Source organism: Globicephala melas, chromosome 10 (assembly GCF_963455315.2).
Source record: "Globicephala melas chromosome 10, mGloMel1.2, whole genome shotgun sequence".
In the NCBI taxonomy this organism is placed as follows: domain Eukaryota; kingdom Metazoa; phylum Chordata; class Mammalia; order Artiodactyla; family Delphinidae; genus Globicephala; species Globicephala melas.
In genome coordinates, this window is record NC_083323.1 from 22,114,932 (window position 1) to 22,142,027 (window position 27,096).

Below are 27,096 nucleotides of genomic sequence, written 5' to 3' on the forward strand. Positions count from 1 at the left end.
TCACTGCTCTGTGCAAATTCTTGCACTGGCTCCCTGTTTCCCACAGAATGAAAGCCGAACTCCTTACAAGGCCTTCAAAGCTCTACCTTATCTGGCCCCTGATTGCCTCTCTGACCTGTTCCCTGCCTCTCTCTGCCTGCACAAGCTGCTTCAACCCCCCTGGTTTCCTTGTTATTCCTTGAATGGACACCAGGCTCACTCCTTCCTGAGAGCCTTTGCTCTACCTATTCCCTCTATTTGGAATCCTCTCCCCCTAGTTGCCAACAAAGCAAATTTGCCCTCTTTAAATCTTTGTTCAAGTCTTGCCTTCTGAATAAGATGTCCCCTAACCACCCTATTGAATACCACATTTCCTCCTGTCCCCACAGAACCTCCAGCACTCCCAGACCTCCTCTTGTACTTTCTGTTGTCATAGCAATTATCACCTTCTGACATAACTTCCCTATTTATTATGCTATTTATTATGTTAATTATTTTCTGTCTCCCCAGTTAGAGCGTAAACTCCACAATGGCTGACACCTTTTTATGTTGTATTCACTGATGCATCCAGAACAGTGCCTAGAATATAGTTGACATGCCCTATATATTTGTTGAGTGAACGAATGAATGAATGAATGAGTAGATGGGTGGATGGTTGGATGGATGGATGGATGGATGGATGGACGGATGGATAGATAGATGGGTTGTAGGTCCTCAATTTTGTAACTCCTATACTAATTTTTTGCCACCATTTGTATGATATCTTTTATACTTCCCAACCCAAGCAGAATATAAGTTATTCATTTGTATACTGCTAACTTTGGTTTTATGGTACATTTATCTGTTTGAAGTACTTCAGTGGGTGGTGTTATTATGCACATACCTAGAGGCTCTGAGAAAGGACATGGTTTTTAAATATCAAATAAATAGAATTGGTATTCAGAACATTCATTATCTTCTGAAGACTCAAGTTTGGGAAATTTTTTTTTAGTTGAGACTAATAACTTACAAACAATTTTCCTGACTGATAGTAGCATTGAAAATGCTACTATCAGTGCACTATATAAGCTACATGAATGTCAGAAAACATGTACTGTCAGAGGTTAAAAAAAAAGGGATCCTTTGTCTTTTTCTAAACATAGTTCATATCAGTGGTGGAGCTTGAAAATGTGAATGATGGTGAACATTGCTCAGCACCTTATTCTGGTTGCAATAAATCCGCTTCATCTTTAATCTGAGCCCTTGTTTCATAAAAGAGATTTGCAACAAGGAAATAAATCAAAACAAATAGTGATATTTAACAGAGGGCTCTAGGGTCAATATGATCTCAACAAGGATTTTAGAAATGAAAAGATGGCAAAAGCATGTACTTTTATTGAATTTTTAAAAACACACCTTTTACCAAAAGCTTCAGAGAGAAGTACAATAAAATCATTCAACCCCAATGTTTATATGTGTACTGCGTAGTGGCTCTGTCGGTCCTTTCATCCACATCCCCACAGATCTTACCTGGCAGATAACTGCCAGGTTCTCAGGTGATGCTCCAGAGAGCAGTTACTCTATGTGTGCATAGAAGAAGCCTGATTGGCAGTCTGCTCACACTGTTTGCAAAGCGATAAAGAGATTGTTTTATGGTTGTTACTGTTGTTATGGTCATTTTTTTTTCTACCACAGTTTATAGAACTTGCCTGTTTTGGCAGCTTCACTCCTTTAACTTGTGGTCAGTCCAGTGCCTTTTATCAAAGGGTTAATCCCTAACCCTGATGGCTAGAGGGTTGACTAGTCTGGCTAGTGCTTCTATTTTGATCACCAATCAACCATATTGTGCTATTGGAAGCTGATCACCATGTGTCTTAAAAACATTTCTTATCTATGCACTATTTGTCCATTACTTCACGTCACGGTCTAAGACTTGTCAAAATAAGGGATACCTCAGGCCCTCTCACGGCTAGACCTTAGTTTATTTCTTTTATTCGCGAAATAGAAATCACAGGGCATTAAGAGATAGTACCCAGTCCAAAGCACTTCACTTTCCCTTTATTCCCCCAAAATGTAGTGCCAAGTAATATCCAGGTATCACCTCTTCACGCTCCTGCCCTATTCCTAAAGCTGGGAGTCTTCAATTGTCTAAACACTCAAGGACACAAAGTCGGCAAGGCTCAGTTGGTGGTGGGAAAAATTAGAGCGGTTACTATTATCTGCAATTTGTAAGTCCATAGTGACATCCAAACATAAGTCACTTACCTCTGAGGGTTTAAGTTTCTCCCCATTCTTTTACAGAAATTGTCTCCATAAGAGAGTCTAATTGCAAACAAAGGGGCTTCAAGCAACAGATTTGTATATGTTACGTGTCTCCCTCCCTTGCTGCATATATACAACACAGAGACTTTATCACATTCTGCTTCCTAACAATAGTCACAGTGTATTAATCCTTTCAATTCCACAGAAAGAATAACATTACATGGAGTACCCAAAGTCTCAGACTCCATAAAGGGCATTTTCCCAAAGATCACCTAAAACCCCTCACGAATGAGATAATGTGTATGAAATCCCTTTGGGCTCTTTAAAGTCTCATATGATTGTTAGGTGGTGTCATCAATACTCTTATCCATTTAGTAGACATCTCTCCCGGCAAAGTTACACTGCAATAGCGCTTTAATGGTGATGAATAGACTTTTTCTGGGGCTCCATGGTCAGTGGATCTGCCTTTCTCTTTCATGTTCAATCAGTCTTTTAAGAGCCACTGATGAACAGCACAGAGATGTCTAAGCCCAGGTCTCAGAGCCTGTGGGAGATCTGATCCTCGCGCTACTTGATAGACCTGCGTTTGGACTTGGCAGCACGCTGTCTGCTAGCACTGTTTGGCCTGGTTTATTCTCAGGACTGCTGTTAGTCTAGGTCTTGGGTAGCAGCAGGACAGAGCAGAAGAGGCTAGAACAAGAAGCAGGAATAGAGGGACATACCCGACGATGTCAGCTGTCTGTATTACAAAACTCGTATCAGGGAGTCTGAGAGCACAGAGTACATCCAGGTAGAAGAGAGAAGCCGTGGTCCATTGCAGCATCATAGGCAAGTTTAAGTACCTGAGCCTGGCACATCGAGGCTGTTGTACCAGGACGTTTACAATAAGTGGTAGTCAGGTTTGTGTGTATCTGGGGAGCAGCATGCCACGCGGAAGGCTGCCCTTGCCCACATGAGGACCTTTACCAGTATTTCACATATAAGAATCCAGCTCTCACCAAGTCCAAGCCAGGTAGCTTCTGTTAACACAGAAATTATTAACCCCAAAGTTATCTCTAACTATGCCTCTCATGCTGTAATTTCTAAGAAAGGCAAGCAAAAATCGCCAGAGCAGAAGGCAAGCTCCCTACCCCACCCCGATCTCCACTGCACTCTTGGACTCTTACTCCTTTGTATGTCTGACCTTCCTCAGCCCCAAATCCTCATTTGTCACTCCTTTCCATGCCTTTTCCTTGTAATTTCTAAAAACTCACTCTCCCTCCTTCTCTTCCCATACAAACTCCTCAGCAGAATCATTTAGATTGCACTTTCTACATCCTCATCTCTAACTCACACCTCAACCCAGCACAGACCAGCTTCTGGGTTCTTCTTAGTGAGGTGCAGAGACCTATTTGCCAGACGCCATGAGCACTTCTCCCTCCTCTTCTCAGCAGACCTCTGCAGATTCCAGCACTGCTGCCCACAGCCTCCTTGCAGCTTCTTTTCCCTCACTTCTCTTGTTGTCTTGACTATTCCCTTTTTCGCCTCCTGAATATAATTCTTATCCTTCACTTTGAACACGTTGATTCTCCCTCAGGCCACTTCTCTTCCCATACTATCAATACATACCCTCTTCAGTCCCATCCATGTTGGATTTCAGCTCCCCCACGTGATAAAAATAACTAAGATTTATCAAGTGCTTCTTTGTGCTGAGCACTGGACTAAACTCTACTTGCATTATTTCACTGAATGCCTATGACAACCGTCAGAGGTTCTTTCTCTCTCTCACATTACTAATCAGAAAATGGATGTTTAGGAAGGTTGAGTAGTTTACTCAAGGTCATACAGCTAATGAGTGGAAGAGCCAAGGTTGTAAGTCCCCTCAGACTTCTCCCCCAAATTTAATGTGCTATTCCCCAACATCTTTAATTTCTCATGTCTCAAAATTATTTGTGTATTTCCTTCTATTTTCTTTTCTTTCTCAGCTGGTAATACCACCATGTACCCAGGTGTCAAAGCTAGAAACTTGAGGTTTTCTACATTTCCCCCTCTTATCCCTTGCATAGTTGTCACAAAGGGATGGTGGCATGATTGCCAGAAAGATACCAACAAAGGCAGTTAAAAGAAATGAAGTTTCTTTTAATGGCAACAGATATGAAAACTCATGGCTTCACAAAACAAAAGACAATGCAACATACTGTCAAGTGGAAATACAGGCTTCCTTTAAATGTTCTACGTGAAGTTGTCTTATTTAATTTTTAATTCTGTTTTTATTAAAGGCTAAGCCACTAAAATAGAGACTTCCTAGTGGTTTAAAGAACAGAATGCTTATTTCTCCCACGTAATAGTCTGACAGTGAGCACTCCAGGTTTACAAGTTGACTCTGCTCTGGGCAACTGTGGGAGGACCCAGGACCTTCCATCTGTTGCTCTGTCATCCCCTAAAGTATGATCCACAGACTGACAGCATCAGCATCGCCAGGAAGCTTCTCAGAAATGCAGAATCTCAGAGTCTGCCTTCAACCTATTGAATTAGAATCTGCAGGTTAAGATCTCACACATGATTCTTATGTACATTAAGGTTTGAGAAGCATTTCCCAAACTCTAGAGTATTGTTTTGCCCATGTGGACGAAGCTGGGCTGCAGACCCGGATGTTTCAGCTCAAGAGTAGATAAAAACAAAAGCAGCTCTAGAGCAAAGAACCTTTTAGGTTAAAGATGACCTGGAAGTTACACGCAGCACTTTCATTGGCATCGCCTAGGCTCAAATGTATTCTCATGGAAGCAACCAGAAGAGAAGCTAGTGTATCTCGAATCTAGTTAGGCAGACACGAGCTCAATTGAAGCCCCATTACTATGGAAGAAGAGAGAACAGTTTTGGGTGAACAACAATGGGTCTCTGTCTCAGTTTTGTAACACCTTCAGCTATAAAAATATCTGCCACATTTGTTATTGACCTTTTTGAGTTCCTTATTCTCTTGATCTAATTACCATGCCACTATCCTAATGCTGGCTTCATAACCTGTTGCACTGAGAACTGTTTTTTAAATTTAATCCCAAATCTATTATAATGTAATTTCATTTTTTCTTCTTTTGTTTCCTTTTACTATCTTTATTGCCTTCCTCTTGCTATACCTTTTATCTTGTGGCTCTATCACTTTATAAGGTATTATCTTTGTCTCAGCAGATAAAGCTGGTTTCAGGCAGAAAGAATATTAGGCAGAGAGAATGACAGGCTATATATATATACATATATATATATATATATATGTCCATACATATACAGCAAACCCAGAATATTTCAATAAAACTAACAAATTAAAAGAAAATAAAACTGTAGTGATCATGTAATCTTAGAAAACTCTTCTAGGTCAGTGGTTTTCAAATATTTCTTTTTAAAGTAGAGAAAGCTTTCCTTCCTCTTCTTACCTGTGTAAAAGACTTAAAATATGAGCTATTCAGCTGAAGTAGACCAGGCAGTTTCAGAACCTGGACTGTTCACCTGTCTTATAATTGGCCCCCTTGAAGCCCCAGGACACCACAGAGCACTGTCCTAGGGTCAGTGATCTCTGCCTGCTGTGTAGCCTGTGATGTTAACAGTGTGTCCTCTGTGAGGCCAGGTTTGCCTTAAGAGGCTCCTGGAGGAAAGTCAATGCACATTTGGGCAGGAAGGAAGATCTTCGGTATAATGTACCAATATATCCTCATTTTTCCAGAGACTGAAGCTTTCTTCACTGCTATCTCTGATTTCTATCCCAACTTAGGTTTTCCCCAGACTTTGGGATTCAACTAGTTGAATCGTTTTGCCTTGTTGTGAACCCCTGTTACAATGCCTTCTGCCTGCCCACCACTCTGCCTCTCAGATTACAGACTGTGCCTGACTGCCATTCATGCTCAGCAGTATGGCAGGCCCGGCAGCCCCTGGAGCTGTCTCTGTCTAGCCTTGTCCTGCCAGATGTGCCTGCTGGAAAGAGAGTTTAAACACTGCTAATTTGAGAAAGCAGTCATGTGCTCCGTGTGGGTACACTGAAGGAAAGAAGTGTGGCTGTCATCTGCCTTTAACCTACATGTCCTATCTTGTCCTGTAATCGTTTTCTTTGCCTTTGGGCTTCTTTTCTCTCTACTGGATAAATAAATCTGACACTAATTTGATATTAATATACAAATTATAGAATTGTAAGACTTAGGAACTAAAAAGGAACTTTGAGATCATTGATCTAACACCCTTATTTTATAGATGGGAACACTGAAGCTTAGAGATGTGAAGTAACTTGCCCATAGTTACACAGATAGTTAATAGTAGAGTCAGGACTGCCAGGCTACAGAAACAAAGCCCAGTGCATTTTGTGATACAGCATACTACCTGGAATTGGTCCTTGGTATTTAATAGTTTTAAATAGTTATAAACATTACTGTTAGACCATAAGAAGAGCCCTCATTTTCATAATATGTGGTAAAAAATACAAATCTCCCCCACAAATGGATGCCACTAAAATTAGTCATTTTGTCTTCATGTGTTCATTAAATCACTTAATTTAATCAACATTTAGCAAATGCCTGCCATATGTGAGATGCTCTGCTGGGCACGTGAGAGACTACAAAAGTGGCTAAGACCTTGTTTCATCACCAAGAGGTCGACAGTCTAAAGAAGAAGACAGACATTCACCTCTCTAACTATAATAGAAATCAGACTTTAATAGAGCTATAATAGAGTTTTATGCAAATTACTACAGAAACCTAGTAGAAGGTATGATTAGTTTTGACTCGGGAGTAAGGGTAGCTTTGGAGAAGGCGTCACAAAAGAGACGGCATTTGAACAGGACCTTTTAAGAATGGAAAGAATTTCAGCAGAGAACAGGGGGAAAGTAGCATCCCTGGCAGAGAGAATAGCATGAGCAAAAGTATGGAAGTTAACTGGAAATACAGTGGATTCTGCCCCAACAATCATACTCATAAAATAAAGAATTACATCGTTGAGGATTAGTGAGAATGCAGTACATAGGTGTTTACTAGACGACAGTCACGTAACGTGGGTAGGATGTTGATGTTAACTTAGCTTCCCTAGTCTTTCTCAGTCTCATGTAGATGCATTTGCTGGTGGATTCATAAAGAGTTTGGAATATTTTATGTGTCAACTTGGTTAGGCCACAGTACCCAGATATTTGGTCAAACACCAGTCTAGACGTCACTGTGAAGGTATTTTTTTAGATGAAATTAACATTTCAATCAGTTAGACTTTGAGTAAAGCAGATTACCCTTCATAAGGTGGATGGACTTATCCAATCAGAGAAAAAGACTGAGGTCCTCCAAAGAAGACAAAGGAATTCTGACTCCAGACTGCCTTCAGGTTTGAGCTGCAGCATCAGTTCTTCCCTGAGTCTCCAACCTGCCCTGCACATTTCACACTTGCCAGGTTTGGGGGCTTCTGCATGTGTATATACACAGCCTATTGATTCTATTTCTCTGGAGAACCCAGACTAATGCAAATACCAAGGGTTTTGAAATAAAAGAGTGACTCTATTAGTCAGTTTTCCCCTATATGTCAAAATATCAGTGGTTTATAGCAACAAAATATATGTATATATATTTATTTTCCTTACTCATGAGTCCACGGGTCAGCTGTGGTTCAGCTAACTTCAGCCGGACTCACCTGAACTCCAGCGAGCTGGGGTAGACTCCAAGCTTCGGGCTAGATTTAAGTTTGCCCCACAAGTCTTCATCTTTCTTCTAGGACCAGCAGTTATGCAACTAGTCAACAATTGTTTTTCTTGTAATAGAGCATAGGACTCAAAAGGATGAGTAGATCACAGGAGTGCAGAGGCCTCATCTATAAACCACCACACTGATACTTCTGCCTGTTCCACTGGCCAAGCAAGTACATGACCAACATCAATGGGATGGAGAAGTAACTCCAGCCACATCAGGGTTCAATATAGATCCCTCAGCAAAGGGCACAGAGGCATAATTCTAATCCAGGAAGAGAGCGAAGAATTGAGACCAACAATTCAATTGACTTGAGGGACCTGGTTAGATATATTTCTGAAAAATAACTGTCAGCTGTGGGAAGGGGGAGTATAAAGATGCTAGCAGTCATAAACTCTTTCTAAAACAAAGTAGAAAAGACAAGGAGTGAGGGAAGTTGGGAGGGGTGAGAGAGGAAAGAAGAGTTTTGATTGGAAGTTGAAAAGAGTAGCAGCCAAAGGACTCAACATTATACAGTTTCAAAATAAGCATGGGCCTAATTTAGGGCACTGGGGAGGTAAGGGAACTAAGAGTTACTGAAGACATATGTATTCAAAACACTGCACTAGTTCACATAGCCTATGTCGTATGATCCTTACCATACTGCAGTAGATATTATTGTCAGATTCCAAAGTCCACTTTGGAAGAAAGGAACTGAATTGAGAGACATTTTGGAAATCAAATATATAAGACTTGTTGGCCTAATTAGATATGATGGTAAAACAGAATGGGGAAAGCTAGATGACTCCTAAGCATCTAGGTGGGCAATAGTGTGGTGCTTCCCCACTAACTTAGCTGGGAAACACAAAAGGAGGGCCAGTTTGTGAGCTGAAAGAGATACATTTTTGCCTTGTGTTGGTGATACTACAGGACATCTATGTGAGATACTTTACAAATGGTTGGAAATTTGTATCTTAGAGCTCAAGAAGCCAATCCTGGAGAAACACTCCAGAAATAAAAGCAAAAAGCATGGAAAATGATATTAGCAAAGAAATGAATGTGTCTTGCACGCACAGTTCATGTTCATGGAATGGCTAGCAAATTAACATACTGTTTAGACATGTGTCTAATGTAAACACATGTTTACTCATGTGTCTAATCATATGTATTAGTTTACATATAGCAAGTAGTGTGAAATTAGGTTGAAAAGATAAGTTTGTACCTGATCTCTGTTGTCCTAGGATGCTGGAATAGGACATTTGGGCTTTTATCAAGAAAGAACCACTATAGATTTTCGTGCAAGGGTTGACTTAAAGAGCCTGGCTTTTTGGCAGACTGATGTAGCATCATGGTATAAGCTGGACCAAAGGTAGGAGGCCAAGTGGAAGGCTATTGCATTAGTTTTTATAAGCACCAACAAGAACCTAAACAGAGTAGTGGCAGGAAGAACAGAAATGAAGGAACAGATGGAAGAATTGCTTTGAAGGTAATTGCTGTGCAGCGCAGTAACCATTCTGCATACCATTAAATACGTGTCAAGTTAGTTTTGTAACTTCACTTGGCACTAATGGTTTCCTGTCTTCAGGTATGCAGAGCCTTCATAATTTATTGTTCATCTGTTCACATATTTTTTCAATAAGGGTTATAATTTCTATGAGGGAGAGACTATAACTTGTTTTGTTCTCTACTATAACACGACATTTATCAGAATAGGCACTGGCTAAATGTTTAACAAATGAGCAGCTGGATGAATGCTGCCCCTGCACATGTCAGTGTACCCATTCCTAGATTCTCTTCACGCTTGCTCTCTACCCTGCCCCCGTCTCTCATCTTTCCCCCAAGTATTTCCCTCCCTCTCACCTCCTTAAGGCTGGTCTGGGAGAACTTGCCTCACAGGAGGAACCAGATTTCTGAGCAGTCTGCAGAAACTGATGTGACATTTTTTTTCCAGTCCTGCCTTCAACCAAGCTCAATTGACTCTCTCGTTACTATTTTTAATGTTATCTCAGACATATCCAGTAGCTTTCCAGTTACGTAAAATATTGAAAATTCAGTTCCTATCCATTTAAGCCTCCAGTTTTATTTTCTCCCCCCACCCCTACCCCATTTCAGCCTTCTGCCAAGGGACTGGTACCTCTCTCTTTTCTGATTCTAAGTTCCCTAGTGCTAGAGAAGGAGAGACTGGGGGGAAGGCATACTTCCTTACACTTGACTGGGTTTGGTTTGCAGAGCTCTGGTGAGTTTCCCGTCATTGTTCTTTGGCTAACGCTGATCACCAGCAACCTCTGTGTGGCAGGTGGCCGCTGGCTGCTCTCTTAAAGGAATGGAGTATGAATGCTTGGGGTGACCTGTGGGGACCCTACTGCACAGTTCTCTGGTGTGGGACATCTGACTCTACCCCAGCTTGATTCATCAAGATTCTCTAAGGTCGTTCCCAGTATCCACTGCTGGGGTGATCAGCTTCTTGGATGGCTAACAGCAAGACCTCCCTGCCAGGCTATTAATTTCAAAGCTAATGAGTCTCTCTTCCTTCCTTCTTCCCCTTTCTCCAGTTGTTTCCTTGTGTCAACTGGGACAGCCAGGGAGTTTCCTAAGGCTGGGGTGATTATTCAAGGTAGCAGAGTTGGTTCAACCACCTCTTAATAAGTCCTGGAGAATGCCCCTGGCCCCAATATTTTTGTAATTCTCTGTAGAATATGAAAGTATTTGATACCTTTGAGCTTCTGCTTTGGGTCCTAGTTGCCAGTTTTACACATATATATAGTATCCGGTTATTTGTAACTGCTGCCAAAACTTCATTTTGCAACTCCTGAGGTGTCATTTACATTTGTAACTACTGTGTAATAAACACTGAGTTAAGTGTTATGTGAACAAACATTTAATGAGTAGCTAAAATGAGTCAGTCAATGTAAGAATGAAATACAAAAGTCTGATGTAGTTCAGACCCCAATGCAAAATAATGAATTACATGGCAATATTAAAACAGAGGACATTTCAACCTCAAAATGGAAAATGGATTGGAGAGTAGAGCAGTAGGAAAGAGAAAAGGAGAAAAGGGAACTTAAAAATGAAGGAGTAGGGCTTCCCTGGTGGCACAGTGGTTGAGAGTCTGCCTGCCGATGCAGGGGACACGGGTTCGTGCTCCAGTCCGGGAAGATCCCACATACCGCGGAGCGGCTGGGCCTGTGAGCCATGGCCGCTGAGCCTGCGCGTCCGGAGCCTGTGCCCCGCAAAGGGAGAGGCCACAACAGTGAGAGGCCCGCGTACCACAAATTTAAAAAAGTAAATAAATTTTAAAAAAAAAGGAGTAAATACCATCCCAGAAGAAGAAAAGAGAGAAAAAAAAAAAGGTAGAAGAGATACTTGAAAATATAATTGCCTTGACCTTTGATTGCTCATGGCTAGGAAAAAAAAAACAGCTACAGATGACATTTTGGGGACATTGGGGAATGTTAATATGGACTATATATTAGGTAACGTAATTTTATCACTGTTAGATTTATTGAGGGTGATGATACTGTGACTGTGTCGGAGAATGTTCTTGTTCTTGGGAGATGCTCCTGGAGTATCAGGGGATGAAGTTTCATGATGTCCGCAAATGGTTCAGGAGAAATGTCTTTCCAATGGTTCACCTAAAATTTAAAAAATAAGTGTTGTGTGCATGTGAATGAGTGAGTGGGTATAGAGTGAAAGGCAAAAGCCAAATGTAGTAACATCTGGTGCATCGAGATCCCGGGTATTCTGGAAGACATGGCAATGTACCACCTGTAACTCCCTTCAAGGAAGGACTTGCCCAGCATCAGGGAGAGTGGTCAGCAGACAGCCTCCAGCAATCAGCATCTTCAGGGTCTGCCTCCACGGCAGAGAGCCCTCACCAGAGCATGCTACTCCCAGGCAGCTACATCCAGTGACAGAGAGGCAGATCACAAAGGCCTGTTCATATCCGCCCTGCCCGGGACACTCTACTAGCCTGAACTGTGCCAGAGCTCCCCAAATGGCTCACAGAGGTGCCATCAAGCCCCATCATAGTTCGGCCCCTCTTCTGCTTCCTCATCCCTCCTTCCGCAGATGTTGATCCCTAATAAACACTGTGCACCCTCCTCCAAGAAAAAGGAGTAAGGAGAATCTCAAAAATGAGAACACTGCATAGTGGCAGAAAGACTGACATGTTTGAGATTAACATCTGCATCCCTGATGCCCAGACTAATCTTTTCTCTGCTCACAAATCAGAATCATGTAGATTTCCGTTAATATTTATCTCCTTGAATCTGAAGGAAGAGGAAAATCTATGTTGTATTTTGCCGGTTTTGCTGTTCCCATCATGAATTTCACTGAAGGATCACATCAAGTTGATGAGGTGCCAGCTGTCCTTAATAACTGAAGTATTAGATGTTACGGTAGGACATGCAAAGCAGCACACGTCTTAGAAGTGAGTTACTTCGAAAACCAAGAACTGCAAATTCAACTAAAATTTCAAATAAAAACCAAAAGACTAGAATAATCCATACAAAATTTTAATGCCAGAAGTTTCTCTTGCTTAAATTACTTTCACACTCCAATTTAAACTCAGAAACATTATGTTGCTGTCACACTTCTTTGTTCTCCTAAAGTAAAAAAATAAATCTTTATATAGCTGACAAAAAATAGGAATCTGTCTGCCAGCGAGTTCTCTATTCTTGTCTAACATACTGTAGGGTCTATGTAGAACACATGGTCCTTAAACACCCAAAAGCCTCTTCTTTACTGGCTTACCACAGCAGTATGTTTCTCCAGCATGTTTGCACTACCTACAGTACATGTCTTGCATAAGCATGAATTCCTTTGGATGTTTAAGTCATGCAGTATTTTCACATGCTTTGATGTTGTGCATATGAGAATTATCATCTACATTTTGGGAGTGCAGTTCCCTGTGCCTTCAGCACTGAATTTAAAACTGCTCGACTGACATCATTTTAAATTCCGTCCAACAGAATGCCAATAATGTCTGCAACAGAAGTTTGACATATTTAGTTCTCTCAAATATGGAGCTGATTTAGCAGCTAAATTGGAAATTTCTGGGTGCATTTTTGAAAACTAATTGAGCGTGAAATTATTAATAATTTAGAATTGTGCATAAAGTATTTTGGGTTTACTTATTTTCTTATCCAGAAAGATCTGTTGCTTCATATCAGGTAAATTTCCAAGATGCATTCTGCTGTTGGAACACAAAGTAAACAGCTTAAATTAATCCTAATGTGATTTTCTAATTACAGATGAGACCCATTGGCCATGATGGCTACCATCCCACATCTGTTGCTGAGTGGCTGGATTCCATTGAACTAGGTGACTACACCAAAGCCTTTCTGATTAATGGCTATACATCGATGGACCTGTTGAAAAAAATCTGGGAGGTTGAACTTATTAATGTAAGTTGGTCTCTTAAAGACACCTTAACGATTCAACACTTGATAATTCCTACCATAGGTGGGTAATTTTTCCTTTCTTTGTGACTCTTTGGACATCCAACAAGGATTTACAGGTATGCCTTCTGTTTTGAATATATGTCTCTCTGATTCTAGTCAAGCTCTACAATCATTGTCTCTTGAAGTTTTGGTGTGGGAACTAAGAGGACTCTCAGGGTGTTTTACATTATTTCAGAAAAACTTCCAAGCAGTTTCAGGCTTTCCGTTTTAGGAAATTTTGTCACTTTAGGATATGAACATGATAACAAATAGGCTCTCATTCTATTCTTTGCTCTTATTCATTTTTAAAGATTAAAGTCATCATTTTTAGTTTTTTATCTCTGTTATGTTTCCTTGTCTCTCTTCCTTAACTGCATATATAAACCCCAAACTTGAAGGGACTTTTTTCTTATTTTATAAGCTGCTGTAATATCAACATTTTATTTTCCAGGGCTTATACCTAATCTTAAATTGTTTGTTTTATTCATACACTTGGCATAGATTTTCTATAAAAACTGGCCAATATATGTTGCCGTGTATTTGAGCCCAAAGAGATCAACCAAATCTGTTTAGCTGCTTTTTTCTTTATAAATTTATTTATTTTATTTATTTTATTTTTGGCTGCGTTGGGTCCCCGTTGCTGTGTGCGGGCTCCCTCCAGTTGCAGCAAGCGGGGGCCACTCCTCGCTGTGGCGCACGGGCCTCTCACTGCGGTGGCCTCTCCCGTTGCGGAGCACAGGCTCTAGGCACGCAGGCTTCAGTAGTTGTGGCTCACAGGCTCAGTAGTTGTGGCTCGCCGGCTCTAGAGCACAGGCTCAGTAGTTGTGGCACACGGGCCCAGTTGCCCCAAGGCATGTGGGATCTTCCCGGACCAGGGCCCGAATCCATGTCCCCTGCATTGGCAGGAGGATTCTTAACCACTGCGCCACCAGGGAAGCCCTGTTTAACTGATTTTGATACTGATCATTTTCTTATTTTAGTTTTACTGCTCTTTTATTTCTAATGGCATAAAGGAATGAAAGAGATGAAAAGATAGCCTAATTATCATGCCTTCATATTTTATTTGGTATCATGAACATTTCTTTTCAAAAGTGAGAAATCATTTAATCTTTCAGAGAATTTCTTAGACTTAAGTTTTATATTCTAGTAACTGAAAAAAAAGCATTAATGAACTGAAAGACAAAGCGAATACATTTCTGCTGGTTCAAAAGCACTCTGTTCTAGTCTTTATGATATTTTCTCTCCAAAAGTCCAGTCTCTATGTACTGAATGTCATTAATTATTTTAAATTATGATTAATTAGTAGTAACTAATTATTCTTTGCTTTAAAAGTCTGTCTTAAAAATAATATCTTTTCTGGAACATCTATAAAAACTTTAATCTAAAAATCACTTCAAATGGAGAAAATTCTTGGCTTCTTCTTCTAATTTGCCATCAGCTACTCTTAGCTTTCTGTTCTTATCCTTTCACAAAAGCTTTCATTATTTCAGAAGGAACTCACTATCTCACTAAAAGCCTCTGATTAATTTTGTTGTTAGTCTGAGTGGAAGCAACTGAAACTGTATTGCTTTTTAGTTGCATCAAGGAGATTTTAGTTTTCCACTGAGAACTTGACACTCATTTTATGGCTACTCTTAGCCATTTATTAAAGGGGGATCTTCCACAGATCAAACAAACATGCTTCCAACTAAGTTGCTTTCTAGTCAATGAGAAATATCTCTATGTAACAGCTGAATAACAGCGCTCTGCACTGAAGAATGAATACTTTGGATAGATAGCACATGAGTCACTCAACTAGCATTACCAGTAATCCCTCATTGAAAAGAACAGATTCCAATAGAACTATATTATAAAATGTTTTCATTGAAGCAAGGATCATTAAAGTAAGACTATATGTCTCTCAAAATTCAAGTACTGAGGCTAACATTTAAGGTGTGGGCTTGGACCCACACTTTTCCCCAGTGCTATGTGTACCAGCAGCCTAGAGATGCCCGTTCAGTCACTGTGGTCAGGCCTTGTGAATGACTGCAGTGACTGCAGGGCAGTGATGCCGTAAGGCCCCATGTTTAATGCCAAGGCTCAGGGCATTAAATCACTACCCACAGGGCTAACCAGCCTTGAGCTGGGACAGAACAATGGCCTTTTCCACCCATACTAACTCTTTTTTGTTTGTTTGTTTTGTTTTTCAGTTCTAGAATTCCATTTGGTTTTTTTTTTTTTAACATCTTTATTGGAGTATAATTGCTTTACAATGTGTTAGTTTCTGCTGTGTAACAAAGTGAATCAGCTATATGTATACATATATCCCCATATCCCCTCCCTCTTGCATCTCCCTCCCAGTTATTTGTAGTGAGGTGGATGGACCTAGAGTCTGTCCACCCATAGTAACTCTTTTTTTCTTTTTTTTGGCTGCATTGGGTCTTTGTTGCCATACGCGGGCTTTCTCTAGTTGCGGCGAGCGGTGGCTGCTCTTCGTTGCGGTGTGCGGGCTTCTCATTGCGGTGGCTTCTCATGTTGCGGAGCATGGGCTCTAGGCGTGCAGGCTTCAGTAGTTGTGGTGCACAGGCTCAGTAGTTGTGGCTCGTGGGCTCTAGAGCACAGGCTCAGTAGTTGTGGCACACGGGCTTAGTTGCTCCGTGGCATGTGGGATCTTCCTGGACCAGGGCTCGAACCCGTGTCCCCTGCATTGGCAGGCAGATTCTTAACCACTGCACCACCAGGGAAGCCCCACCCTTACTAACTCTTGAAGGTACTTTTGCTGTAATACAATCTGACTCCAATCTGGAGAGAAGTACCTGTCACAAGCATTATATCAGAATCGGAAAATATAGTCATTGTGTTTTAGACCTTGAGGCCAAATTCCTTGGGCCTGGAGTACAACATCTGCATCTAATACCAACCCAGTATATTTTCCTTAAAGTGAACTGATGGAATTTAAAGTTTGTGATGAATTTATGGGCAAATTCACACTCTTGAGGAGGCTTTGCAAGTCATTTAACTCCATAAATATACTTATTATGGACAAACTATCTGTACCTTTAGACTTGGAAATCAGAGAACAAAATTTTTACACCCTTTAGATCTGCTACAGAGTAGTTCATTTGATGGTTTAGGGCTGTTGGGTTTTAAAATGAGAGATAGGCACCATGTATACCTCCTGGCTGACGATGCTTTCGACTGGTCTCAAATTCAAGACTTCATTTATCCCGACTAGTGAGGGAAAGTATCCAAATGTAAGATAACCTCATATATAATATATGGGCCCAGCAATTCTGTATTAAGTACCCATAATTTATTTTTTACAGCCAGAAAGGAATGTACGGTCACTTTGATTTAGAGCAAAGCCTTTTAGGGCAAGTCCCATCTTGAACCTTTGTAATGAGTGGCTAGTTTTAAGGAAACCCAATGGCTCCAATAACTTCTATTCTATGTAGAGTGAAGAGAGAAGTACAGGTGGAGGCTGTCTTTGATATAGAGGTCTACTGAGGAGAAGAGAGGATGAGAAGACTGACTGCTGATGTAATTACAGATTACTTCCGCATCATTAAATCGTATTGACTAAGCCTCCAATTTCACATGGTATTATTCTTGATATTAAACAACTAATAATACATTCACATTGAGTATAAATTTATTCAAAGTATTTTCATGAAGAAATGAAAACTACACAAAGTTGTGACTTGAAAAGTACGAATACATTTGAAATTGTAATCTTTCCAAAAGTCCCCAAAGATCTTTTTCTTGGTGGAGCACATTAATGCCTTTGAAAAACAAGGTTATTTGAATAACCTAGTAAAGGTTTTAGTCACAAAGCTACCCAAAGTATAGGAATAGGAGAGAGTAGTGGAGATCTCATATCTTTTTTTTTTTTAACATCTTTATCGGAGTATAATTGCTTTACATTGTTGTGTTAGTTTCTGCTGTATAACAAAGTGAATCAGCTATACGTATACATATATCCCCACATCCCCTCCCTCTTGCGTCTCCCTCCCACCCTCCCTATCCCACCCCTCTAGGTGATCACAAAGCACCCAGCTGGTCTCCCTGTGCTATGCGGCTGCTTCCCACTAGCTATCTATTTGACATTTGGTAGTGTATGTATGTCCATGCCACTGTCTCATTTTGTCCCAGCTTACCCTTCCCCCTCCCCATATCCTCAAGTCCATTCTCTAGTAGGTCTGTGTCTTTATTCCCATCTTGCCCCTAGTTTCTTCATCACCATTTTTTTTTTTAGATTCCATATATATGCATTAGCATACGATATTTGTTTTTCTCTTTCTGACGTACTTCACTGTGTATGACAGACCCTAGGTCCATCCACCTCACTACACATAACTCAATTACATTTCTTTTTATGGCTGAGTAATATTCCATTGTATATATGTGCCACATCTTCTTTATCCATTCATCTGTCAGTGGACACTTAGGTTGCTTCCATGTCCTGGCTACTGTAAATAGTGCTGCAATGAATATTGTGGTACGTGACTCTTTTTGAATTATGGTTTTCTCCAGATACATGTCCAGGAACGGAATTGTGGGGTCGTATGGTAGTTCTATTTTTATTTTTTTAAGGAACCTCCATACTGTTCTCCATAGTGGCTGTATCAATTTACATTCCCACCAACGTGCAAGAGGGTTCCCTTTTCTCCACACCGTCTCCAGCATTTATTGCTTGTAGATTTTTTGATGATGGCCATTCTGACCGGTGTGACAACTACCTCATTGTAGTTTTGATTTGCATTTCTCTAATGATTAGTGATGTTGAGCATCCTTTCGTGTGTTTGTTGGCAATCTGTGTATCTTCTTTGGAGAAATGTCTATTTACGTCTTCTGCCCATTCTTTGATTGAGTTGTTTGTTTTTTAGATATTGAGCTTCATGAGCTGCTTGTATATTTTGGAGATGAATCCTTTGTCCATTGCTTCATCTGCAAATATTTTCTCCCATTCTGAGGGTTGTCTTTTCGTCTTGTTTATGGTTTCCTTTGGTGTGCAAAAGCTTTTAAGTTTCATTGGGTCCCATTTGTTTATTTTTGTTTTTATTTCCATTTCTCTAGGAGGTGGGTCAAAAAGGGAGATCTCATATCTTAATAGCAGCATTGTCAGCAGTGGAAATCAAGCATAAACTTTTAAGCCATAAGATATTGCCAGTTTTACAGGCCTGTGTGGTCTAGACTTAGAAAATGAAGTCTTTGCCAATTATTGTTTCCCATATTCCCCAATCTATGCTTCATATTCAGAAGCTGACGTTTCATCAATAGCTCTGTTTTACCCCTGTGTCTGCCATGACCAAGAATAACATATTTAACATTACTTTCACTTTTGTATTGATATTTTAGTGTTGTATGAATATTGAGAGAGATTGTCAGGCAAATGTTTCCCTCTGCAGATGCTAGCTGGGTGAATCTCTAGCCTGAATTATAGTCCTCTCCAAAGGCTTGTTAGAATTAAAAACTAGTTAGCAGTGCATAAGTACATGAATTTTTTTTTTTTTTTTTTTTTTTTACTCAGAAGGTTACTCAGGCCTTCCATATGGTATTACCAAGTTTACACAACAGTTTTTACTGCTATTTAAAAATCTCTACAGCTCTGCCAGGGGGAAATTTTAAATAAAAGGGCTACACATTTTCTGCATGAAGTAGGTATGGATAATTATAATCTCCATGAAATAATCCCTTTCCTAAACAACAACAAAAACGTATTGCAATTATGAAAAACAACATTAATTTATTTTATCACTGTGTACCTACTAAGGGGATTTTGATTAGATGAAATAAATTTGAACACTGTCCAATTTATACATCTGTGAACATCAATGTAGAACACATTATTAATTTCCCATTAGTTTTATCATTCATTTTTTACCAAGGAAATAATTCTAGTCCAGGCTTATGATCTCCTACAATATTGATAATGATAAAAGTACCCGGTGAAGAACAAAATAAAGTTCAGTCTTCAGTGCATTCTTAAATCTCTGCCCATAAGTACAGGAATATCTTTAAAAATCCAACTCTGACAGTTGGTTGTGTTTTAAATACCTTTGGGTAGAAACAAAATAATTAAGGTAGCAATACCCATATGTGTCCCATGAAAATCCTTTGGGCTTATTTTTATAACAGAAAATTGATGAGCATATCATTTGCTTCTTGCCTAATAGCTGCTGAAACTATACTTACATCACTCTTTTGCGTAGGGCTGTCAGATTTCTTTTTTGTTTTTTCTTTTGCAATGTTGTTGATTCCATTTCTACCTTCCCAGGGAAATTTTGTGATAATCTAATCACTTGGAGATACACTAAGAAACTTTCAAAGTTAACATTCTAATTTTATGTTAAATCTTCAATAGTGTGACTTTATTTGCTTTAAATATAGTAGAAATATAGTCCTATCAGCATCAAATTTAGACTTATTACTTGCTTTGATGTTTTTATTTCATGACCAGAATTATAAAGTCACACTTTTCTCTGCCCTACCCTCATTGCTATAACTGAAATTAAATTTACTCCCGGAAGTTTTTTTGCATTGTGTCTGTGAATGTGTGTTTGTATATGTGTGTATTGGATAAATGCAAATGATAACTTATAATCCCAACCAAGAAGAATAATCACCAAATTCACAAATTGCAGGGGAGGAATGGGGAGAAGAATATTATAATTCCATTTCCAGACCAATTATTTTAAGTAAAAGGTTATGCTTTCACTATAGGACATTAATAAATGAGAAGAATATTCATATTTCCACACCAGGGAGGCTACATTAGTCAACACTTCAAATGTTAACAACTTTAATCAAAGCCGAAGGCTTTAACTAAATAACTGGATATGAGTGTTCAAGTGTAGAGCAAACTTTATGTACGACCTGTGGATTTAAGCATTTTATTTACACTCATAGACGGTACAGCTGGCTCTTCACAAGCCTTCGGGACAGCTAGACACCGCCTCTGGGCTTCAGACTTTTTCAGACACTATGTGTCAGGTAAAGCCCCTGGACTCTACCGCCCACACTCACTGCATCTAAATTGCAAGCTCTTCGCAGGACTCTCCAGAGGCTTGCCTCACTTGGCCCAAGTTTTGGAAGAAGCACCCTTCTACGTTCCTCATATGAGATGAACAATCCTCTTCCAAATAAATACTCACTTTCAAGTGATTTTTAGCCCTTTCACATATGGCATGGAGATTGATGATGGGCTAAGGCTGGTATTATTGATTCCACTATCTTTCAGCATGTTTTGCGTATCTGCACCTATCATGCTGCTCTCAACTTTGGAGCATTGACCTAAAATGAGATAAAGTTACATCACAATAAAATGCACTTAAACACTAAAACTTCATTGGAAGGAATATAGCTTTTCTTTTGCATTTAAAGTGAATCTGCATTCTTACAGTGCCTTGGGGTTAATATTATTGAATAAGCACTGCTAAGTGTTGATACTGGAATTAGTAAACACACACACACACACACACACACAATGAAAGTAAACAAGGCATTTGGCCCTGAAGAGACAGTCTAGACACTCAGCAACAAATTAATTTCATGAATAACTGAAACCCTCTGATTATAGCTATTAATGACCCATCTCTGTGCAAAAAAGAAAATCATGTTCTGAGTATCTAGAAATTTCTACCTTAAAAAAGTTATTTTAGTAGACACCGTTGTTTTTTCCCCACCCAGATTTCATTCACTCTTCTCCTGATTAAAATAGTAGCATTTCAAATTTCCTCTGAAGAAGCCACGTCCACCCTTCCACATTCCATGCCTGAACATACTACCCAGATCTAAGCCAAGCTCAGCATTCCAGCCTTTTCTCCCATTCCCACAGGCTACAAAGTATTCTTCATCAGGACCCTTATAGCATATGACAGGATTTTCTTCCTTTTAAGGCTGAATGTATATACCACATTTTCTTTAGCCATTCATCTGTTGATAGACATTTAGGTTCCTTCTACTCCTTGGCCATTATGGATAATGCTGCAATGAACATCAGTGTACAGACATCTCCGTGAGATCCTATTTTCAATTCTTTTGGATATATACCTAAAAGTAGGATTGCTAGATCATATGGTAATCCTGTTTTTAAATATTTGAGGAACCTCTAAATTGTTTTCCCTGTTGGCTGCATCATGGTCATTATTTCTTAAAATGTTGTTTTCTGCCTGGCCTTCTCTCTCCTCTCCTTTGGAAACTTCAATCACATGTATATTAGGCCATTTAAAGTTGGGCCACAACTCACCAATACTCTACTTATTTTTTTTTCATTATTTTTTCTCTCTGTGATTCATTTGGATAGTTTCTATTGCTGTGTCAAGTTCACTTATCTTTTCTTCTTATGATACCTAATCTGCCATTATTAACATCCAGTGTACTTTTAATCTCAGAGATTATAGTTTTCATCTCCAGAAGTTAGACTTCAGTCTTTATTTTTCAGGTCTCTATTTAACATTCTCAGTCTTTTCTCTAACTTGTTGAACATAAAGAATGTGGTTATAATAACTGTTTTAATGCCCTTGCCTTCTAACATCTGTGTTGGTTTGGGGTCAGTTTCAGTTGATTGATTCTTCTCCTCAGTGTTCTTGGCATGCCTGGTAACTTGTATTGCATGCCAGGTGTCAACAAATTTTACCTTGTTAGGTACTGGATGTTTTTGTATTCCTATAAATATTCTTGAGCTCCATTATCAGACACAGAGAAGCTCCTTGGATATATTTTGATCCTTTCAGGTCTTACTTTTAAGATTTGTTAGGCAAAACCAGAGCATCAGTTAGTCTATGACTTATTCTTTGCACTACTGAGGCAAGATGCTTCCGAGTATTCTAACAATGCCCTGTGAATTTCCAGGTTTCCCGGTCTGAATAGTGCAGACTACTATCAGCCCTGTTTGAGCTCTACATACTACTTCCACTAATCTTTTCTGGCATTTTTTTTTTTAATCTGGCCTCAGATAGTTTCCTCATATGCATGTGCTGGTCAGCCCTCTGTCCTCTCTAGTACTCTATACAGAAAAGTCTAGCCACTTTAGTCTCCCTAGACTCTCACCTCCGTCTTCTCAATTCAAAGAGTCTTCCAGACTCCCTGGCTTCTTCTTCCCTGCATAATGGCCTGAGAATTCTCTCAAGGTGGTAAACTAGGACAATTTTAGGGTTCACTCTGTTTCTCATCTCTCAGATATCAATTTCCTTCATTGCTTCATTCCAAAAGTAGTGTTTCATAGATTTTGTCTCCATTTTCAGTTTCAGGTGAGAGCAGGGGCATTGGGGAGGTGGGGGGGAGATAAATCCAATCCTTGTTAATCCAGAAGCCCCAGTGCATGCTACTTACATTAATCCCTGTAGGCTAGGGCCCCATACCTAAACAACTGAGTCAAAACCTTTGGTGGTGGAATCTGGGCATTGGGAGTGTTTTAAAATCTCCCCAGGTGATTTTAATGTGTAGCCTGGGTTGAAAACCACTGCTGTAGTCAGTGGGGAGCCATTAAAAGGATTTTAATCAGGAGAATGACATGATCAGAAGCAGTAGGCTGGGGCCAGAAGCCGACACACGTAAGAAGGAAGGGCTGACTGCGAGGGAAATAGGAGCTGAGTCAGCCGATTCTGCTCTGCAGCTATTTCTAGCCATGAATGTATTAGGCATGACAGCAGTAAAACCTGTGTGCCTCCTTAGAACCTGAGGGTGTCCCTGAATTTGGAGTCCATAAATATAGAGTCAATTTCCATCATCATAACCCTATGTATCTAGAAGAGGGCAAATTACAGTCAGTATTCAAGGGAGGCAAGGACAAATACAATACCTTTCAGAAATGCCTTTCAATAGTGGCTAAAATTGTTTCAGTTTGACCCTTAAAAGGCAAAGCCTTGGTTATCTGAAAATGTTACTTACCGTTTATAAAGTAAATGGTAGGACAGACTGTGTGTGTCAGTGTTTCAAATGCACCCTCTCTTCTTTCATCTTTATTTTAGAATCAGGTCACTTGACTTTGAATCCTATATCTGCCACTCAGTATGTGACATTAAAAAAGTCACTTATCAGCTCTTGGTCTCAGTTTCTCCTTTTTAAATAGAAGATAATAATATCTGCTCCGCTGGCTTCATAGGTTTCCTGTGAGACTTCAAATCACATGAGAGTTTTTATTATCCATCCCGTTCTCTTCTCTCCCTGTTCTATTTTTCTTTTGCCTCTATTTTTTTCTTTCTCTCTCTCCCAGCATTAGGCTGGGAGCTGGCCAGCTCCCTTGGAGCATGCTTTCACAGCTTAGCTGCCATTTGCTTCTCGCTGTCAGTACTCACTCGTGTTAGAACACAGACAGCCGCCCTGTTTATTGTGCAGACTGTGGCCTCTAGAAATCACTGCTCAACCTCTCTCTTCCACCACTCCCAACTCCAACCCCTTCCCTCTGCCTTAGCCTCTCAGTCTCCCAGCACTGCTTAGTGCTGCTCAGAATATTTCCACTCCTGGAGTGGGTGAATGTGACAGGAATGACTCTGAGCTTTGTGTAGGAGCTGCAGGATAAAGCTGCAGAGAGCCTTCCCCATCCCACCTTTTTTTTTTTCTGACTATGCTTAGGTATGGAATTGCTAGTGTCCTTTTTCCCCCAACTACATAGCATTGGTCCTTGACTCTCAGCCACCCAGTTCTATTTATTCTTGAAACAAACAACCTTGGGGCAGAGCAGGGTAGTGGCTCAGAGGATAGGGATGTACTTATTCTCAACCTATCATCCATAATCTTAAACCCTTCTAGAATCTATTCCAAAGTTTCAGTTTGACAATCCATAAGAGTGGGCACTTCTGACTGTGTTTTGAAGTAGTTCAGTATCTCCTTTACGTTGAAACTGCTCCATTTCCATATATAGTATCATTAATTATAATAAAGTCAGTTAATTTTTTATTCTGTATTTTGCTCAGATTTCTAATATGACATGAAGACTTTTGTTTCTTTAACTCTTTTCTGGAGATATTTAGGGCAGAGCCTGTTGCTAAGGAGATTCATTTGCATTGCAGTTAAATAGGTAAATACTGTAAACTGGCTCTGTGCTTTTTAGGAGCTTTGAGAGGGGGAATATTCTAATGAATTATTCTACAGTGTAGAAAATAAAAAAGGAAAAAGCCCTGTGCAAAATGCAAATGCAACACTTTTCATGCTATCCAGATGGAGAAATGCTTTGGGTCTTCCTTGGGAGAAGATCTGAGATCATACTGAAGAGATAAGCCTCTACCTCCTGAGATGAAAGGAAAGCCAAAGAGGTCTTTTTGTTAGAAGAAAACTGTTTAGAATTTTGAAGCCTGACATACAAGCTGCCATGGAAGAGATTGACAATAAATATAAACACTCAGAGTAAATCATAAAGGTTAATTTATCACCAAAGTAAGTATACAAGATTAATGTTAGAATCTACCCATTATAATAATAATTCAAAGCCAGGGAGAAGAGAGATGAGATAGGTGATTTTGTAGGATTTACATCTGCTTTAAAGATGTTTAAGGTTGATTTAGAATTTAAGTTTAGGTATTTTAATAAATAGATATATTATGTTAAATTAGCTATCTGTGGTCTCAAATTTTTTTTGAACTCAAGCAAAGAGCTGTTAACTTGAACTTGAAAGCATGTAAATTCCTTACTGTACAGACCTTATATCTGGCACCCTGCCGCCACCTGGTGGCGGCATACCTAAAGTACAGGGCCAGTGACTAAATCTAAAACAGTTTCTTAAATGCAGAAACTCGCTGCAAAACAGAAATTATTCAGTGCCAGTTTTATATCAATTCATTTTTCTAATATTAGTATAATGAAACATGAACCAGAAGAGTTTTATTCTTGTAGGCATCAAACACCAAATTCAAGCACCATGTATCTAAAATTGTTTAACAAAATGGGAAAAACCCTCTACTGTGCATTCCACCAATTAAACTAGTTTGGGATAACAGTGCCCTTTTAAATGTGTGTGCGTGTTTGTGTGTGTGTGTGTGTGTGTGTGTGTGTGTGTGTGTTGCATAAACATATATATATATTCTCTAGTAGAGTCTTTCTTAATTTTGTATTAATTGCTTAGGGGGGATCATTAGATTTCCTAAAACTTGAATAGGATCATTACCTTTTTAAAAATTCTACTTCATAGAAGCTGTGGGGAAAAAATGTAATAAGCATTTTACAGTCCTTACCCTCAAAAGAACTTCCAGGCTAATGGAGAAGTTAACCATTTACATTGGCTGTAAGAAGAGTAGTATTTAGGGGAGCTAAGTATAAAAGTGGTCTTTGCATCCCAAATTGAAACACAGGGTCTCTTCCTGATTAGGGGATGGAGGTGGGCAGGAGAAAAATAAGGTGAGGTGGAGGAACCAGTAGAGTAAAAGGCAAGCAGCAGTGGTAAAAGCACAGGGTCTAAAAAGAGGCTTCCGGGCTTTGACTCCCAACTATTTCTTATCATTTTACCATCTTGGGCAAGTCACTTAACTTTCTCTAAGCTTAAATTTCCTTGCATCTAAATTTTGTGTAATAACATTATCTATCTTCTAGATAATAGTGTTGTCAGGATTAGATAAAGTAATGTAGTAAAGCATTTTGCACAATGCTTTGCAAGTAGAAAGCACTCAATTTTTGTTGAATGGAGGCAAAATGGAGGGGCAGCTTCCAAGTGCCTAAAATTTACGGGAAGCATTATCCATTATCCATTGCCACAGCAGTGCTGTGCAACAAACTGTCTGAAAATGCAGTGGCTTAAAGCAATAAGCATTTGTTTCACTCACGAGTCTGTGGGTCAGTAATTTAGGCTGGACTTGGCTGGAAATTTTTTCTGATCCCAGCTGGCTCCCTCACATCAGGCAGGTGCCTCTGATCTGCTGGAGTATGAGCGTCAACTCACCTGGGATGGTCTCAGCTGAGACAAGTGGGGCAGCTCGGCTCTACTTCTTGTACCCCATCCTCTAACATACTCTCCCAGGCACATCCTATAGCAAAGAGAGAAACAAAAACGTGCAAGCACGTTTTCAGGCCTCCACTTGCCTCATATCTGCCAACAATTGGCCAAAGGAAGCTATGGGACCAACTGAGAATTAAGTTGAAAGGGGAGGATATATTTCACCTCTTGGTACAGTAAGCCGAAATGCACATAGCACATGCCTTGGATGCAAGTCAGATGAAAAATTAAGACCATTAGTTCGATCAATCCACCACAAAAGAGAAGTTTTGATTAGAGAAAAGAAGAGAGAATTTTAGAATTCTAGATGGTCTTATTGTTTCTAAGACTCCAATCAGAATATGTGAAATCAAAACGGTCTCAGAAAATCTGAAATGATTAGTGGGGCCCACAGGGGAAAAAAAAGATTTGGATAGGGCTTAAATGTATGGAGAATTTGTGGACAACCAACATTCAACAACTAGAGTATAATAACTTAGATGATAAACACACTATGATAATGGATTTGCTAGAGCTATAAGAAGCTGAAAATTGTTGAATTAATTGACCATCAAACAAAATTATTTTAAAAAATTAAATACTGAAGTATTCGTCTAATGGAGAATCAATTTCTTGCCTTGCTCAGACACTTGTTGCACACTGACCCTTTGTTCAAAGTGGGAATGCAACAGATACTTTCTTAATTGAATGTGGTTCCTTAGGTAGCTGACGCCTCTAGACAGTCACAGGGAATAACAGCAACAATAGCAATAATAGGAGTTTTTGTACCTCTGTCTTCCCCTTCATTAAAAGTCAATCTTGCTCAAGATTTTGTCCTTAGATCTCCTTTCCCCAGTGCTGTGCTCTTGGACGGTATCACCTACGAAAAGCT

General features: G+C 39.7%; 1 protein-coding gene across 22 annotated transcripts in view; it reads left to right on the forward strand.

Annotated features, from left to right (window-relative positions):
• The window catches only part of ANKS1B (ankyrin repeat and sterile alpha motif domain containing 1B), a 1,162,364-nt gene that overhangs the window by 834,332 nt on the left and 300,936 nt on the right, over nt 1-27,096 (forward strand). For all 22 annotated transcript variants that reach the window (XM_060307139.1, XM_060307138.1, XM_060307130.1 and 19 more), the window contains one exon: nt 13,133-13,285. In XM_060307139.1, the coding sequence (XP_060163122.1) occupies nt 13,133-13,285 (153 nt within the window). The remainder of the gene's footprint in view (nt 1-13,132; nt 13,286-27,096) is intronic.